Source organism: Thunnus maccoyii, chromosome 21 (assembly GCF_910596095.1).
Source record: "Thunnus maccoyii chromosome 21, fThuMac1.1, whole genome shotgun sequence".
Taxonomy (NCBI): domain Eukaryota; kingdom Metazoa; phylum Chordata; class Actinopteri; order Scombriformes; family Scombridae; genus Thunnus; species Thunnus maccoyii.
In genome coordinates this window covers 26796723-26814986 of record NC_056553.1, presented here as the reverse complement: position 1 = coordinate 26814986, position 18264 = coordinate 26796723, and the positions used below count along the sequence as shown (strand labels likewise).

Here is an 18264-nt window from a genome sequence, read left to right as displayed (position 1 = left end):
TGTGTGTGTTTCAGAGAACCAATTTCATTTGAAAACCAGCATTGTGAGGACATTTCTGTGTTGTGAGGACATTTTGGCCAGTCCTCACAACTTCAAAGGGCAATTTGAGGGTTAAGACTTGGTTTTAAGGTTAAAGTTAGATTTGGGTTTCGGTTCAGTTTGGGGTAAGGGTTAGGTTTAGGCATTTAGTTGTGATGGTTAGGGTTAGGGTACGGGGCTAGGGAATGCATTATGTCAATGGGTGTCCTCACAAGGATATAAAGACAAACATGCATGTGTGTGTGTATGTGTGTGTAGATACTGCAAAAAAAATGAGTCAAATCAAATATCTGTAACGCTGAAAGATATTTCAATCTTTAATGCCAAAGTACCTCTTTTTTTTGTTACTATAATTTCACCGAAGCTCAACAGGGAAACACTGTCCGAGGAAACACAAGGAAGGAATTTGATGCTAAAAAGACTGTAAATATCACAGATGTCCACTTGATATGACTAACTCAGACTGCTAAAGGCTCATATAAGCTTCAGATCAACTTTTAAATGCATTTTAGCACAAAATGACTGTGTGGACACACAATGGTTCTAGCCTCCAATACCCCCTCCTCTATCTGACCTGTGAAGATTTTGGCCCCCATCACTTACAATGAAAGCACATTTAAAGGGGATCTTTTAATAGTCAGTATGAATAGGAGGAATGATTACAGTGAGGAAAACCTCCTTCACTGTTCGTATGGACACCTAACTGTTGTATTAAGACACAATTGAAAAACTGTGAAACTGTCCTAAGTCACAAAACCAATACATATACTGTCAAACAAAGGTTGACCCACCTGAAAATGATAATGCAGCCGGGTTTGAACTTCTTAAACAAAATCTCCTGGCCAACACCACTGTGTTTTGAAACCATAGCTGCCTTTTTCACCACCTTACTGTCCTTCAGCTGGAAGACATTTTAAAAGACTTTAAATGTCAAAGCATAAAGTTAGTTCAAGTGGACTGTATGTACCATAGCAGAGTTTGTCTGTTTTAGATCATAGACTACTACTCTTTGGCAGGGGTAATAATAGTCACAACACTACAGAGGAGTGTTTTGGACATACAGACAGGTGTCAAATTAAAGGAAAAACTGGTACAGGTCTGAATGCTTGACCCCTACAGTGAGGGGATCTGGTGGATCTTTTATGCTGTGGGGGCATTTTGCTGGTATGGTTTGGGTTCACTTGTCCCCTTAGAGGGAAGGATCACTGCAAATCAATACAAAGTTGTTCTGAGTGATCACCTTTATCCTATGATGAAACATTTCAATCCTGATGGGAGTGGTCTCCTCCAGGATGACAATGCCCAATTCACAGGGCACGAGGGGTCACTGAATGGTTTGATGAGTATGAAAAGATGTGAATCATGTGCTATGACCTTCATAGTCACCACATCTCAACCCAACTGAACACCTATGGGAGATTTTGGACTGACGTGTTAGACAGTGCTCTCCACCACCATCATCAAAACACCAAATGAGGGAATATCTTTTGGAAGAATGGTGTTCCTCAGCCTTAGCATTGATTCTAAAAGTCTCTGGAACTCGTCTAGAGGGATAAACACCCCTCACTGTAGGGGTCGAGCATTCAGGTTCAAGCATTCAATCTGATTTCAACACTGGAAAATATTTCGATGTATCCAGAATCCCACACCACTGAAGATACCTGGATGTGTTCTTGGATCTCTGCAGTGTACTCTGGCAGGCTGTTGATGTTGATGTCACTTCTTCTGTCAGAGTTTATGTCCCTCACAATGGTCCTAGCCTCCAACACCACCTCTTCTATCTGACCTGTGAGGACAAACAAAGAGTCCATGTTAGCTGGAATCGCTGGAAGTGGAGGCAGCATACCACTGATGATTAGGATTAAGGGTTAGGGTTGGGTTAGGGGTGAAATTAGTTTAAAATCAGGTTCAGGTTGTAGGATTATCACCTGGTATGAATAAAGGTGGAACATTATCTGTATGATGGTGTCCTTCTGGGTTCTTGACTGCCCTTCGCAGCACAGCTAGGACAGACTGATGGCTGCTGGGACAGTGTCTGGTCACTGTAACTACATCCTCATCCAGCTGCTCCACATAGACCTGTGAACCCAAGCAGTAAATTATAGCAGAAAGACTACATTTACAACAGGATAAAAAACCAGAATGTTCTATAATATCTAGCTCCCATTTTTTTCTTCACTATTGTGTGTGGGGGTTTTGCTGGCTTAAGGAGGAGATTACATTCTACACAAAATTTCAGTTCATCACTTAGATCTATCAGCTTCCAGACAAACTAATATTTATCTCTAGCTGCTGACAGAAATCTGAGGACCATCAGCTAAGAATAAGGAAATGTGTCCAGTGCACTGTCTTAGTATCTTATCTCATTAAGTGACTTATATAACCAATTTCAATTTTGTGTGCATATAAATATCAAGCTTATATAGGATTTTGTATTGAACTGAACATACTTAGCCATCTTTATACTAAATATTTGGTATAGATTGGAAATCAACCTTGTGATGTAGTAAAATCTTCAATAATTGAGTATTCTTTATTCAAAATGTGTTGACAACCCTTTAGCTTGGATTAACTTGCACTTGTATAGAGGGAGATTAGCATTGGGTTACCCTGTGATTACAGAATCCCAAGAAGAAACAGAAAATTGAAGACAATTCAAAGGCGTCTACAAAATGCAGCTAGAGGCAGCAAGGGAGGAGAAGAGAGAGATAAAGATATGTTCGCATTAGCCGTTAGCAATGACAGGGATGCCTAGCAGATCTTAAACCTGTGCCTAGGTATGTTAAAACGTTTAAAAATGTATCCTATTCTGTCATGAAACTCTTATGAAATATGGAAGGGAACCTTTTGAGTAACCCTGTTAACAGAGAAATAAACAGAGAGGAGAAAAAAACAAGTTCCTTGGTAGTGGTAAAAACATAAATGACAAAGGAAAGAGGGCTAGTGCAGTTCTAGTGCTCTATGTCAGTGCCTTACCACCCCAAGTAACTAGAGAGGCATGGCAAATGACAAAGCTGCCCGATCTGTCAAAGATGTCTGCCACTTCTATGACATGGAGGAAAACAGTATTGTCACTGAATTTAAGGTGTTCCACTCTTCCTGTGCTCTTCCTACTGCCAATATCCAAGCTAGGCTTATGTGCCTTCAAGAAAACAATATGGAAACACTCTTCCCAAAGCTGACAAAACTCCTCAAAATATATGATACATTGCCAGTGACAACTGCATCAGTTGCACAATCATTCTACAAACTGAAGCTGATCAAGACCCAGCTTAGAAATAGATGTGGAGAAGAGAAGCCACCAGATCTTCTGCTGTAGTCCATTGAGAAGTACATTCCAATTGACCATAACAAGGTCATTAACATTTATAAACTCTTGGCCAAAAGAATTCAGTTTAAGCATAGACAGACACAGAAATTTCACACACACACATTTTGACAATATTTTAAGTAAGAAAAGCAATTACAATTGGAAATGCAAATAGTTCATCTGTACAGAGGTTAGTACTTTGAAACCAGTTTTTCCGGTCTCAGTGTGAACATGAGGTACAGCTAATGTGTCCTGTGACCTGACAGTGTAAGTACTATATTTAGTGACCAGAGAGCAGAGGTAATTACACAGTATTTGCATTAGAGCCTTATAGATAAATAACATATAATGGGTCACCATCACACCTTTTTATATAGGATGCAATGTAAAGATGCAAATAACTAACTATAACTTAATTTAACTATAAATACAATATTTTTTCTTAACAAATGTTCATTGTATTTCATAAAAAAGCAACAGTACAAAGTTACGGCACACCTTTTCATGGCAAGAACAAGTGTTGGGGGAGAAGAAGAAAAAGGAAAAGCAAATGCATAAAAAAGGTAAACTAAAATAATAGATAGTACCATAAAAATGTAAGGTTTAGATGACTAATAAATAATCAGTGTTGATGGTATATAAGATCAATGTGGCCAGCAAGGTATATGCCTACATACTCTATATATAAGGACTGTGCATCTATGTGTCCTATCCACAGTCTCTCCAGATAACAGGGAATAACACATCTACATCAGGATCACACCCAGCCCACCGTGGCGTGCAATAAGCACCAGAAAACAGAAAACAATATCTTTAACTTTGGCTGTTTCTGGAAATTAAAATAAACAGGTTTAGTATCCCTCCATTAGAATTATATTCCTGGCAAAGTGATGAGGGCTTTTGCCGTAAATAGTAATTAGACAATCATGTAGTTATAACATTTATAGAAATTTGTAAGAAGAAAAAAAATGCATGTGAAGAACAGATTCTTAGATGGGGTGTGGTTAAGCTGGGAGAATTTTGACTTATGGCCTTTATTTCTAAAATCCTAACAACAGCTCTGAGTAATACTGTACTTCCAAGAATTCCAGAAACACAGGCCAAGTGCTTTCATTACACTCTCTTAAGACATGAAGTCTTTTTACAATTACTGAAGGTATTGCCTGATTTCCTCTGGTTCTACCTTTTGAATACTCACTGACTGTTTGACTTCTGTATGTGATAACTAACTGATGGGGTTTACTGATAGCTGTTTTAATTTTGTCAGAGTAATAGATATCAAAAGACTTGTCTTTGTTACTAAAGAAATTAAAACTGTAGAGATGTCATACCAATCAATTGATAGAAGAACATAAAATCCAAAGATCCAGCTGACTGCAAAAAGTAAAGCTCCAGGAATATAATATAACACAAATAATCAGTATTAGACAACAGAAAAGTCTGTTGCATCACCGAGTGAAGGTAGAGGACTGACCTGAGTAAAGCCTTCAGCAGCCAGTTCCTGGTGCAACTTGTTTAATGCCATCTTCCCTGCCATGATCCCAGTCTTAAGGTTGACTTGGTCACATTTTTGGACCTCAGGGTTCCAGCAGCTGTACAGATGATCCTCCTTCACCAACGAGATCTGAACAACACACTGAATGTTAATCACTGAACAGCTGCTAAAACAGATGTGGTAGATGGACAGGACCAAAGTATCATTGTGTTTGGTGGAAGGTCAGCCCATCCAAATGTTCTGATGACTACACGGTAGTGATGTTTGTTGTGGATGTTCAAGCTGCCCTGATGGTAAATTCTACTGTTAGTGGTTACCCTCTGACCTTTTCTTTACTGCCACCTACAGGCTAAGATCTCCACTTCTACATAACCTACTGCATACTGCATTTCATAATCAAATGAAAAGAATGACCTTGTAAAATTAGAAACTAATGAAACTGACAAAGTGCAAGCAGAGAGATACTGATACTTGAAATTGACTTTTAAATGCTTCACATCTGCGCCTAGCCTTGTTTATTCATATACTGTATTTACTACAAACTCCATAGCCCCACCAGTAATTAACTATAACTTGCACCAGCCAGAACACAGCTAGAAATTGTACATTCCCATAACGTTCTGAGAACTGAGAACTTCACTGGTGTACAGGTCATTGCCTTGTAACGTTCCCAGAACATTCCTGGATGGTCACGATGTTGAGTTCTTTAAAGGGTAGGGGGACGTTATTTGGTGGACTGTCAGGAAACATTCAGGACGTTCTGGGAACATTTAGGGGACCATTACTATAGGATGTTCCCACTAAGTCTCTACACTACATTCTCGTAATGTTTTCAGAACCTCTAGTGACATGACAGGAACCTTTAAAGGAACCAGTAACAAAAAAGATGTCACCCTCCATGATGCACCTTACAAAGTGCACCCTTATTTTCATACAAAATTGAGTCTTAGCCTTGGTAGTAAAACACCCTTCTTGCATAGCACTGAATGTACAGTAGTTTCTGTCCAAACCCAAGCTTGTTGTACTGTATTTTGTATCAGAACTAATTGAAAAAGAGTCAATCAGAACTATGTTAATCAAACAATGTGAGTACCAGACACAAACTGTAATTTGACGCATTCTCTTTTAATTATACTTTGATGAAACAAATGAACACACATTGCCAGGCAAGGTAATGTCTTTTTTTGACAAGATTCAAACGAGTCTTATCAGTGAAACCAAGCTCATCCCTTATTTTACCCAGGTTCTACGTTTGAACCTGGAATTATGTATTGTTTAATAACATTAAACATTTGTCAAACAAAAACACAGTTCCACAGTTCCATTGTTTCATTACATTAATTAATTGCTAATATGAATTGATTCATTAAAATTTTAATGTGATTCATTCTTTAAATATAAAAAATAAAAATTAAAAATAAAAGTAAAACAGGTCCATAGGACATCATGAAATCAGTCAGTTGAGGGGAAAAATCCCCACAAACTAAAATAAAGAAATAATAATAATAGTAGTAATAATAATAATAATATAGATAATAATAAAATCGACAGGGGAAAAGGGAAAATTCGATCTTCTCAAAGTATGTTTTAAAAAAGATGATTAAATTTAAAGTAAAGATCTGTTTCCTTTTTATTCCTTGAAAATTTAAAAAATATTAATAATAGACTTATTTTAATAAAGTTAAAATGTTTATTTTATTTTTAAAAATAGATTTTCTTATTCTTATTAATAATACTTTTTATTTAATTTATTTATATTATTTCTTCTGTATTAAATCTTTTAAGGAGTAAGGAAATACAATTATTACTGTAAAAGTCTATAATTTAAAAGGTCTATAACTATTCCAGTAGCATAAAGACATTTTGCTGTTGTAGTCGATCATCCTCAACATTTGATGTGTTTTGTGTTCCGAGATGCTTTTGTGCATATCACTGTGTGACTATTTGAATTGTTGTCACCTTCCTGTCAGCTTGAACCAGCCTGGCCACTCTCCTCTATACCTCTCATGCTTCTGCCCCACAGAACTGCTGCTTACTGGACGATTTTTTGGTTTTCACAATATTCTCATGCTTTAGAAACAGTTATGCATGAAAATGCAAGGGCACTTTGACTTTGGCTATTTCATCATCTGAACTGAAATACCTAACCTCTCAATATTCAAAAGAATAGTCCTTATCTCTAGAATTAAATTGTCTCCAACCAACTGACCATATACTGTATAAAACTCTAGAGTACTGCCATGGAATCAATGCATATGACTGTTGCTAGGGCTCTGATTTCTTCCATCCATCTTGAAGCCATTATAATCCCAGGCATCTCTACTGAATAGACTGATAGATAATTAGCCTACTGATTCTGTAACATTTTGATAAACATTTTGCTGTAACTCACAAAACTTTATTGATCATTGAACTGTTTCTTTTTCTAGTATCACTATGTTTACTTTGGGGGCTGGAAGTAAGGAAGTAAGCCTGAACTGATCTGCTGATCTATGTTCCACTCAAATCCTTTTGTGTTCATGGAGTAGTCCCAACACTTATGTAGCTGACTTTGTTGGATGGCTACCCACATTCCCTTGTAATCTGATCCAATAAACTGACAACTTGACATATCTTAAATTGAGCAGGACCTTCTCTGCTTCCACCAGTGATGCACCTGGGGGTCTTCGTAGCCCCTGTAGCTTATCTAATTGCTCTGTGTTGAGTCCTGTTCATTTTCTCTAATGTTGTTTTGCAAGTTCCACTGTAATGCTACTCTAATGTCCCTGTAATTTTACTGTAATGTTACTATAATGTTTCTGTTTGTCATGGACTCATGGTTTTGGGACTCTTTGTGTTTGTTCTTTTGGTTTTCTGTGTTGCACTTCTGTTCAGTGCTTTTGGTCATTTGATCATGCTCTTTAATATTTGAGTTTTTTCTTGGAAAGACTATTAGACTATTGGTTAGCTTGTAGTTCTGTGTTCCTAGGTTCATTCATTCAGAGACGTTTTGGTTTATGCTGGGTTGTTGAGTGGTGTTTTCTGGGTTTTGGTTTGCTCTGTTTCCCTTGTGTGTTCTTCACTCCTGTGTTCATGTACTCCTCCGCTCACCTGCCCCACATTACTCTTGTTAGCCCTGCCCTGCTCTGTATTTTTCCCGCACCTGTCCTGTATCAGCCTCATCAGTCCTGCCCTGCTCCTAGTGTCTTCCCCAGCCAATCACTCCCAGCCTGCCCTTGTGTCTTTCCACCTGTTCCCTGTTGTCTATTAGTTCAGATAGTATATAAGTCTTGGTTTGCAGTCACTCTTTGTTGGATCCTCTGTTTTGTCATGCCCAGTAAGTCTGTTCTGTTGTGTTTGTTGCCTGCTCAGTCGTTTCCTGTATTCAGTTCTACACAGCCCAGCCTGCTTTTGTTTTTGCCTGTAAGTCTCAGCAATAAAGAAGGTTTTCTTCAGCCCTCCTTCTCTGCTCTCTAAATTTGGGTCCACCTGCTCTGCTATACCTGACACTGTTATGTGCCTGTAATGTTACTGTTATGTTGCTGTAATGTTATGAAATGGGAACTAGACCAGCTGGGAACCAAACAGAATGTTGTAATGTGACCAGCTGGGCACGAAATGGGAATATCCCTTTTAAGTGATGGAAGTTCTGTTTGCGGACGTTCCCCGATGGTTATCAAGGAAACTTTTTCCTAAAGGGAAAGTTCTCAAATGACCTACAGAGAACCATATGGGAATGTTTTCTTTACATTCCAGAAGTCCCCTTTGTGATGCTGTGTTACCATAAAAGAACAAAAACAGAGCAAACATCTAAAGTCATGTAGAGAATGTACCGTATACCAACTTAGATGCAGTCCAGAATGAAACGTCCCCATGTGACTAATAGGGAACCATATGGGAACGTTCTCTTAAAGTCTGAAATGCCTTCTTTGTAATGTTGCAATGTGACCATAAAATGGAACATCACCCTAAAGTCATATAGGGAACATTATTATATGGCCAACTTGGACCCTCATGCGAACGTTCTCAACAAAATGTTCTCATATGAGCAACAGGAGACTACATGGGAAAGTTCTGTTGACAACCCAGATGTTCTCTTTATAATGCTGCTATGTGACCATGTGAGTTTAACGTTCCCTAAAGTCGTATAGAGAACTTTGAATTGCAGTACTTTCATGACCAAAAGAGGACGTTTTAGGAACGTCTCCAATGTTCTGTAAAGGTTTGGGACATTCGTGACCTTTAGAGAACTTTTAGGGAACGTTACACAAGGTCCCCAGAACGTCCCCTCCTACGTGGGAAATAATCTCTCTAGTGCCTCCTGCGTTCCCAGATGATGACCAGTGGCAAAGATAGTTGTGTTCTCACCCACTAACACCTGGGACACACTGGATGCGTGAGCAGCGCGTGTGCGTCACATTGCTTTTCATTTCGGCGCTATGTTAGAGCAACCACACAGCCCGCATGAGACGCGTGACTCATGCGAGGCTGCTGCGTTGCGTCATCTAGAGATTCAAGGTCTCACCTATTTTCTCTGCATGATGCGTGCGGTTCTCAGCAGAAATAGACAGGGAACACGATAGAAAGATAGGGCTGCTAGTGACAGAAGCGCCACAGGAGACACGCCTCCTGTGTGGATGCTGCAAGCGTGCGAGACGCAGCAGTTCAGCGACGCACACGCACTGCTGAGGTTCACGCATCCAGTGTGTCCCAGGCGTAACACCTCAGTTGGACAGGTGGCAGATACTATACAAGGAATTTTTTCTATTGTTTTGCACTTTGTTTGTTTACTTAATCTGTGAATAACATCTGAGCTTCAATCTGATATACCGTCAGCAGAGAGGGCCACACTGTGGTACTTTATGTGTATTTGTTCTTACCTGATTAGGAAGCAGCTCGTCATATCCTCTGGTGCTGCCTGTAGCACAGCAGGCCATAGAAACCAGAGCAGAGCTGGGCAGGAAGTCATACACTGAACGCTTCTGAAACAAAACAACAAGACTGAGCTTAATGGTTAAAATCAACAATTTAATAATGCCACAGCTAATGGATTTAAACACAAGCCTTATTACGTGTTGTTGTGAGGCAACAAGGTAAACCACTGAGCAAATAATGCTAAGCTAATATTCAATTATCACCCAGCTCTACAACAGCCTATACTGATACAGAGCTTACAGTATTACAATTATTTTCTTGTTATTAAGGTGTTCCTAGGCCAGATATCACCATTCTGGGAATCCCTCAGGTTCTCCCAGCAGGAGCTGGAGGACATGGCTGGGGAGAAGGATGCATGGGCTGCCTTGCTTAGCCTACTGCCACTGCAACCCAGACCCCAGCTTGTGTTTGAAAATAGATTGAGGAAAGGTTATTTATTCATTTTCACTGTTCAGAATTGAATGCTTTCTCATAATTTATTGGTCTTGTATGTGCTGTAAATGCTAATTCAGAGTGATCACTTCCTTTTGCTGTTGTTTCACAATACACCTTTCCACTGGCAATTCACAGGAAAATGCATTGTATTTGTCAATTGGTTAATGTCAATTGCTATCATAATGAGCAGGTTGTGTGAAAAGCTGCAGACATCAAGTCAAATCTAGTCAAGTCAAAATTTATTTGTATAGCACATTTAAAACAACCAGAGTTGACCAAAGTGCTGAACAGGCTTAAAATGTCAAAATAAATGAATATAAAAGTAAGTAACAAATAAGAATAAAATAAAACAGTAAACATAATTAAAGCTGCAAGCAGCGATGAATGGACCCTCGCACCTTGCGCGCATGGTATCGCCACTGGATGTTGGTTGACACATCTCTGAATTTTCAGGATTATCAGACACTGTGTGTGGCGCTGGAGATGACATATTGGAATTTGTCTATACATTTGATAAACTATGTGTCAATTAGGCTTCACTTCCTGTTGCCTGTGAGTGTAACAGAGTTAGAAATGACCTCTATTATGAATTTCTACAAAATAGATATGCTTGACTTACATATACATAATTTTAGAGCCACCCGGTGGATTAATAGTGCAACTGCATAGATAGGGTTCCTCTCCTTGCACCGTACATGCCTCATCAAAGAAAAATACTTCCAAGCTGGAGGTTGGTATACGTGAACAATGCTGCAACCAATGTTTCTATGTTTAATGCTTTAAAATTTGTTTTTGCAACAGTCAGTAGCACGCATTTTGACTGTAAGCACTAGTAGCATGTAGTCAGAATGTTATAGACATTTATGTGCAGGAATAGTAACTTTATCTATGAGTGGCCCTTTTATTAGCATGTTGAGCTAATGCTAGTTAGCTAGCCATGCACTTGCTGGCCTGCTCCCGGCTGTAATGTTTTCTCGTAATTATTTTAGATAGTAATTTTTCACTTTTTGTTACACAGATCTAAATACTTGTAGTTACATGACACACTGGTGACTGTGTGTTGGTGATTTTTTTTTTTTTACCAGGTAGGCTTTTGTTAAATGTGGGTTTCATATATAGTTGTTACATGAAAACCTTGTAAGTCCAGCTTTGTGATTTATCATGTTTTGTGTGAAATGAAGGCTTTTGTAGTTTTTCATGGGCTAATAGTATTCCATATCCCATTTATAGCCCATTGTTGATTTGTTGATTTTAGAAGTATGTGGTCAACAGTATAAAAGTAAACTTATTTTTCTGTGTTCCCACAATGTTGATGTGAGGTTTTTGTACAACACCAATGACAAGTTGCATTATATAGGACACAAAATGATGTTTCATTTATTGTCTATGGATACAATGTTTATTTAGAGTGTTTTAGAATTTTTATTGTGGATGTAAAAGAAAATTGTTCTTACTCTCTCGTTTAGGTGCTCTATAGGTAATCATACATTACCACTGTACAACCACATGTTTGTTTTACATCAGAATGTGTAGGGGAAAAAAGACTATAATAGCACTGTAATGTGAAGATGTGTTTTTTATATATTTTTTTGTAAAAATCAAAAAAGAAAAATACTTCCAAGCTGGAGATCTGCTTGCAGTTGCATGACACACTGTTGATGGTGACTGTGTTGCTGATTTTTGTATCAGAGTGGAATTTTCCATCTTTAGGGGTTACAAGTTGGGTTACATTGGGTCAAGCCTGGGCCTTGAGGTCACACTAATTCTTAAGCAGGAAGGAGACATTCTCTCCTCTCCTTGAGACTTCAGAACCCTCTGTGTCTGTTTTGGGGAAAGCAGAAACCTCTCTGATAAAGGGTAAATCAGCATTGCTATGGTTACCAAGGTCGGAGGAGGCTTTCCTAGACAACGCGGATAGATGAAAGAGTAGATTCTATTGACACAATCAGACATTCAAACCAGAATGTGCCGACAGTGACCTGAAGTTCCATGCAACATGACCTGAACCAACACAGGTAAAATGCAGTTCCGTGTTTAGAAACTAGTGAACCAATTAGACTAATTTTTCATATTGTAGGGTGACCTGCTTAGGTTAAAGACTAAGGGTCAGAATTTCAGAGGGCAGAATGGAAAGAGACAGCATCCGAGTTGTAGATGACTTCGATGTTCGCTATTTCAGTTCTCCTTGATCAAGTGCTTCAATAAACATTTTCAGCTTTAAAACATCAAAGGCTCCTGTCCGCTTTTCTCCACTGAGGTGCTGACCATCGCTCAAAATATCCACAACAGACAGTACCTGTCACATAGGCAATACTATATAGTGAATTATTAATACAGCAATACATTTTCCAGGGGGCAACTGACATTGATACACATTTTCATGAATATTGGACATTGCATATAGGAGAAAAATATTACTTCCTGTGTCCACAATGTTGCACCAGAGAACACCCACTAATTATATGTCATGTTGCTGTATATCATGTGTAGACCACAGCATGTAAATTTAATGTAAATCGGATGATGTTTGTCACATGAGGATGACTTCCTGTTGTCAGTAGGTGGTGCTATAACTATGACTCAATAGGTTCCTTGCACTTTCGGTGCCAGGGACCAACGGTCCCTCCTCTACCTTGTGCCATTCCCAGTCTTCTAAAATGTATATCTGATAAGAAGAGAGGAAGGCTTGTAGTCTGGTTGTCCAAATCATGCTTTGACAACATCTCTTGAGAAGCTTGGATGTTAAGAAGTGCTTGGCGATCAAACAAGTAAAGCAGAAACATCTCAACAACATACACAGAAAAACAAAGCAGCAGCAAGCAATAAGCCGAGCAGACTTGACAGACTGCTTGCCATACACACTAGTGCCATCTTGATGTCAGGCTGTAATTTTTACAACACGTCATCAAGGTAAAGAAAACCTTTCACTGGCACTTCTGTTGGGTGAAAAGCTACACATACGCATCACAAAACCTGATTGTGGTTGCTCACACCTGGCACAGCACCAGTGTTTCAACACTATCCACTTTGAAGCAGTCATTCACATCTTGATGTACTGCAACAATAAAGGCCAAGCAATTGCAAAGTCATGCTGTGACTTTACATGTACCATGAAAAGTTAACAGAAAATACAGTGGTTTCTTGAGTTCCTAAAAATGTTCTAGAGTTTCTGGAAGGGTTGTAATAGATAATCACAAGGTTCAGGAGGCAGAGAGTTACATAATCTAAAAAGCTACTCATAGCACTAGAAGGAGACATAGAGACATGCTAGCAATAATAATAGTATCATTAGCAGTAGATTTAGTGGTAGCAGCAGCAGAAGTGGGCACTCTAGATTCAAGCGTACCTGGATAGGACTGTGATCGTTGAGGGTCCCGTCCATGAACATGGTGTGAGTGACAGCTGGTATCAGAGGCCGAAGGCTGGGCTGGAAGAAGGCACCTACAGGCTCCTTGCCAAACCAAGACAGCCATCCTCCCTCCTCCTGACTGCCTGTAGCACTCCTAGCATCTGACAGAGGAGAAGAGCTGCTGCACATCACATCAGTCAGGTCAATAATGATGACAACATTGATTTGAAGACATGCAAGTTAAAATCACAAAGTATGGCTGCAAGATTCCAACTCATTAAAATGCTGTTAAATGAATGACCCTATTTAATTCCAGTGTGGATGTGGTTGCTAGTGGGTAATCATCTCCATAAAGGAAGTCCTCACTGGCTTTAAATGTATATTGAAACTAATTCAATTTTTAAACAATAAAGTTTTTTTTCAAATGTTTTTAGAGTCAATTTTTATTTTATTTATTGTAATGGAAAGGTATGGCAAATGGATCCCAGGCTGTGACCTGCTGATCTGACTGTCGCCATTAATTCCACAACACTTCTGTGGAGGCTTGACTTACCTCATTCCACCCAACTAGAACTGTTTCCAGCTGAATAACCTTATTCCATTACTGTCAGTTAACAGCTGTGTTACCTGAAACTTGAACCTGAATTTGAAAGACCGCTACTTCAAGGAAAACAGTGGTCACTTAATGGTGCCACTGAAAAGATTGTGTGACTGAGAAGTCCAAACAAAGAAGTCATCATGCAGTTTTCAGCAATCCTACCTTTCTACTCATCCTATTAAACTATCCTTCTATATGTAACTAATATCCCATTACTTTATACATTGGATTAACCTCTCATACACCTGTGTCAATGGGTACATACTACATCAAGGAGGCTGTGTAGGCGAACATTTGTCAATTTAAGTGTATATATGCCAGCAATCAAATAGGACTCTCACAGATTTGTACTCTGCTCTGATTGGCTAATAGTCAGTGCATTATAGTATTTGATTTTTCTGACATCAATTATCAATCTGTGATTTAATTCAGTGTAAGTAACATATGACATAATGATATAATTTTACCACTAACTAACTCCCACCTTTTTTATTGTGACGCTCTTATAATTACCAGGAAGGCAACTTGACTGAGAATGAGAGAGAGAGAGAGAGAGAGATGGATTTCCACATAAATTATTCTTTTCTATCATTCAGGCTTTGTGAGGTCCAGTAGTTTTTGATTCCTGTTCATTAAGTTCCCACATTTGTTGCACATTTAGTTGCTCTATCTAGTTGTTATACATTTAGATATGAGGAAAGAAAAGGAGATAATTCAACTGTTAACTTTGATGCATAGTAAACTTTTGTGACTGGCTGTAGGACTGAAATTAGCGATTTGTAAAAGTTGTTCTCGTTATTTGGACACAGCAGTTTTCAGTGTTTCATTATTATTCACATAGTGTGCATAACAGTCAGAGAATAACAATAACAGTCAGAGGGGCGTATACGTCATGTCAAAATGCAGTGTTCCAATTGTAGAGATGCACCGCTACCGATACTGATATTGGATATCGGTCTAATACTGACTCAAATAGCTGGATCGGGTATCAGTGACAATGGGCTGATCTGGTATCAGATACCATAATTTTAATAAATAACAATGCAGTAAGTTTATATTTATGTATTTATTTGTTATATTTTGTTTTACAAAGTTAGGAAATCAATGTTTAAGTCAAGTCTGATGTTGCCTTACACATAAAAGAATGATCCCAGTCTCTTCCACACAGTGAGGCATACAGCTTATTAATTAAACACTGGAATCAGATCGATGCTCAGTATTGGCCGATACCCAAACCCCAAGTATCGGTATCAGTATTGGGACTGAAAAAGTCAGATCGGTGCATCCCCTCTTCCAAACTACACACACAATGCTGGTGTGATTGCTTACCTCTGCTGAGTGAGGTAATGCCCAGCCTAGTCACACAGACATTTTGCAGCTCCTCACTGCTAATGAATAGCTTAGCCAACACATATAGGTCTGACCTCAGAGAACGAGCCTGGTCAAGCATGTACTGCAGAGCCGAGCCAGGCCAAACCACACCACACCAAACATAACCAACAGGATCACCCCAACACCATGCAAAAGTGGACATGTGACCAGAAACAGACGAACTGAAGAAGGAAAAGAAACAACACGAGGGAGAGGAAGGATGGGAGGATGATGAAGATGTGTAGATGGACAGGACAGATGTGCAAACATAGAGGGAGATAAAGTATTAAACATGCAGCATGATGATGTAACATGGATCAGGTTGATGGGATTAGGGAATCAAGTGGACATAATAGCACAATCATGGACATATAATTATATAGTTGAAACAGATTTGTATTAAAAACACATATTTGAAATGACAAAAAAAAAAAAGTGCGACAATATGAAACATGCATGTTCATGTTAGATGCAATTATGTTAAAAAGCAGAAGGGAGCACAAAAAAGAAGAGGAGAAAAAGAAGATGCGATTTAGTGTCATTCCCAGTCCTTAGAGATCGATCAGTTCTTCACATACCAGTAGACTTTGCAGTGTTTTGTCTACATTGTGCATTTTCAAGCAGAGCATTGAGCGGAGTGGAGCGAGCCAGCAGGTCGGTCTCAGTACCTCGCACCAAACTGGTGATTCCCAGACGGTTTACAAAGACATTGTCAGTAAGCTGACTGCCGGTACAGAGATCAGCTATCACATAGAGGTCAGGCCTGATGGCTCTGGCTGCTGCCAGCATCGCCTACAGGGACCAACACATAAAATACACAACAGTTAACCTGGATTAAGTCCACCAGAGCTAAACGTGTCAATAAAGTGTTTAACCCAAACCCATGATACAAGCCCATGATTACATAGGACTTAACACTATTTTCATTTGCTGCAGTAATCTTTGCTGCTTCAGCTCATTAATTGATGATAAGAAGGGCCCATGTTGTCTCTCTTTAGGCCCAGATAAACATTTTTCAACTGTGCTCCAAAACTGTACATCTGCATCTCCAAGGTGCTAAATTCCAGACACACTGTGCCACTGTGGTTAGCCATGATGAATCACTTTCAGCGACAATTTGTATAATATTTGATTCTCTCCTTCCACATTTTAGAGGTTCTAGATGAAGTGCATCAAGGTTTTGGCCTCTACAATTTAAAAAAAAGTGATCAGGCAATACCTGTGTGGAGCATTTTAAAGGCACAAGGTGATTCAGCAGACAAGCATTAAAATGTAAGCAGAATGTACTATCAACATGTGCTGAATCATTAACTAAACTCTGTGGCACTAGTTCACTTAGTTTACCCTTTCGAGCCCCATGAAATTTTCGCTAAAACAGCTATCAAATGGACATTGAGATGAGATTTTTTGAAATATCTGGTAGGGGACATACAGAACCTTACATTTTTTATGTAATATCTAGCGACACTATATAATATTTTATTGAGTTAGAGTTATGAGATATATTCTTTTATATTTCACTTCACTTTTCTTCATGTAGTTTTAATTCATTATAATATTATAGAGACTGTGTATGTGTATGTGTGTCCTGTCCAGAGGCTCCCAGACAACTAAGAAGACTAGGTAAAATATTCATAACACATTCATATCAGGATCTCCACATCAACACCCGTCAGGACCATATGAGCACACACCGCCACAACATGATCATCAGTCTCTGCCATTTTACTGCCATGAAACTAAACCCTTTGTATGTTTTTGTGTATACCTCAGCTGGAGAATATGGACTTATTGACTGTTTAGCATCAGTAGTAAATTATCCTCTAAAGTGGATCAGGCACTCATCATTTTTATTAATCTTGTGCTGCTGTTAACTAACACTAAACATTTCAACCAACCTGGCTGCACAGCCAAAGCATACATCTCCTATGCTCACACTGAACTGAACTGGCTGCTCATGATGTGGCAGGATTAGCAGTCATTCTTAGCTCAAGGATAAAAGAAGCGTATTATAATTAATATAATTTAATAAAACAAGACATGCTCCATGTAGAACCTTTAAAGGACAGGTTCACAATTTCCCAGTCTGAAAACAACGGTCAGGTCATATGAACACTGAAAGAGGTTTCCCTCCCTGTAATCACTCCTCCTGTTCATATTGGCTATTAAAAGATCCCCTTCAAATATGAGAGAGAGAGATATACAATACTTTCCATCAAAAGTGACAGTTCCCAATCAGATCGCACCACATCAGAAGTCGTGCCCCCACTCCTGACCAATAAGATGACGTTGCTGGCGTTAACCTCGGGTGGCTGTGGCTCAGGAGGTAGAGCAAGTCGTCTACTAATTGGAGGATCGGCATTTCAATTCCCAGCTCCTCCAGTCAATATATGGAAGTGCCCTTGGGCAAGATACTGAACCCCATATTGCTCCCGATGGCTGCGTCAGCACCCTGTGTGGTAGCCGCCATCAGTTTGTGAGTGTGTGTGAGTGAAAGGGTGAATGTAGCTTGTAGTGTAAAAGCGCTTTGAGTGGTCAGAAGACAAGAAAGGCGCTATAGAAGTGCAGTCCATTTACCATTCATTTTACCTAACCAATCAGACAGTCTGGAGGTGTTAACTTGAACCATTTAAATGATGTTTGGGGGAGAAGGATGTCCAACAGTGAACATTCATGATGTAATGCAAAGTAGTCCATTGAATCTTTGACAATGAATGCAGAGTAAATGTGGGAAAACCTAAATCAATAGACTT

The 18264-nt window shown here is 39.1% G+C and overlaps 1 protein-coding gene across 5 annotated transcripts in view; it reads right to left on the bottom strand.

Moving 5' to 3' along the window:
• The window catches only part of LOC121887706 (glycogen debranching enzyme-like), a 74080-nt gene that overhangs the window by 25701 nt on the left and 30115 nt on the right, over positions 1-18264 (bottom strand). For 4 of the 5 annotated variants that reach the window (XM_042398607.1, XM_042398608.1, XM_042398612.1 and 1 more), the window contains 7 exons: positions 16180-16303; positions 13540-13703; positions 9704-9805; positions 4824-4973; positions 1968-2118; positions 1701-1825; positions 831-940 (listed from right to left, as the gene is read on the bottom strand). In XM_042398607.1, coding sequence (XP_042254541.1) covers positions 831-940; positions 1701-1825; positions 1968-2118; positions 4824-4973; positions 9704-9805; positions 13540-13703; positions 16180-16303 — 926 coding nt within the window. The remainder of the gene's footprint in view (positions 1-830; positions 941-1700; positions 1826-1967; positions 2119-4823; positions 4974-9703; positions 9806-13539; positions 13704-16179; positions 16304-18264) is intronic. The other variant, XM_042398609.1, reaches the window with a different exon arrangement.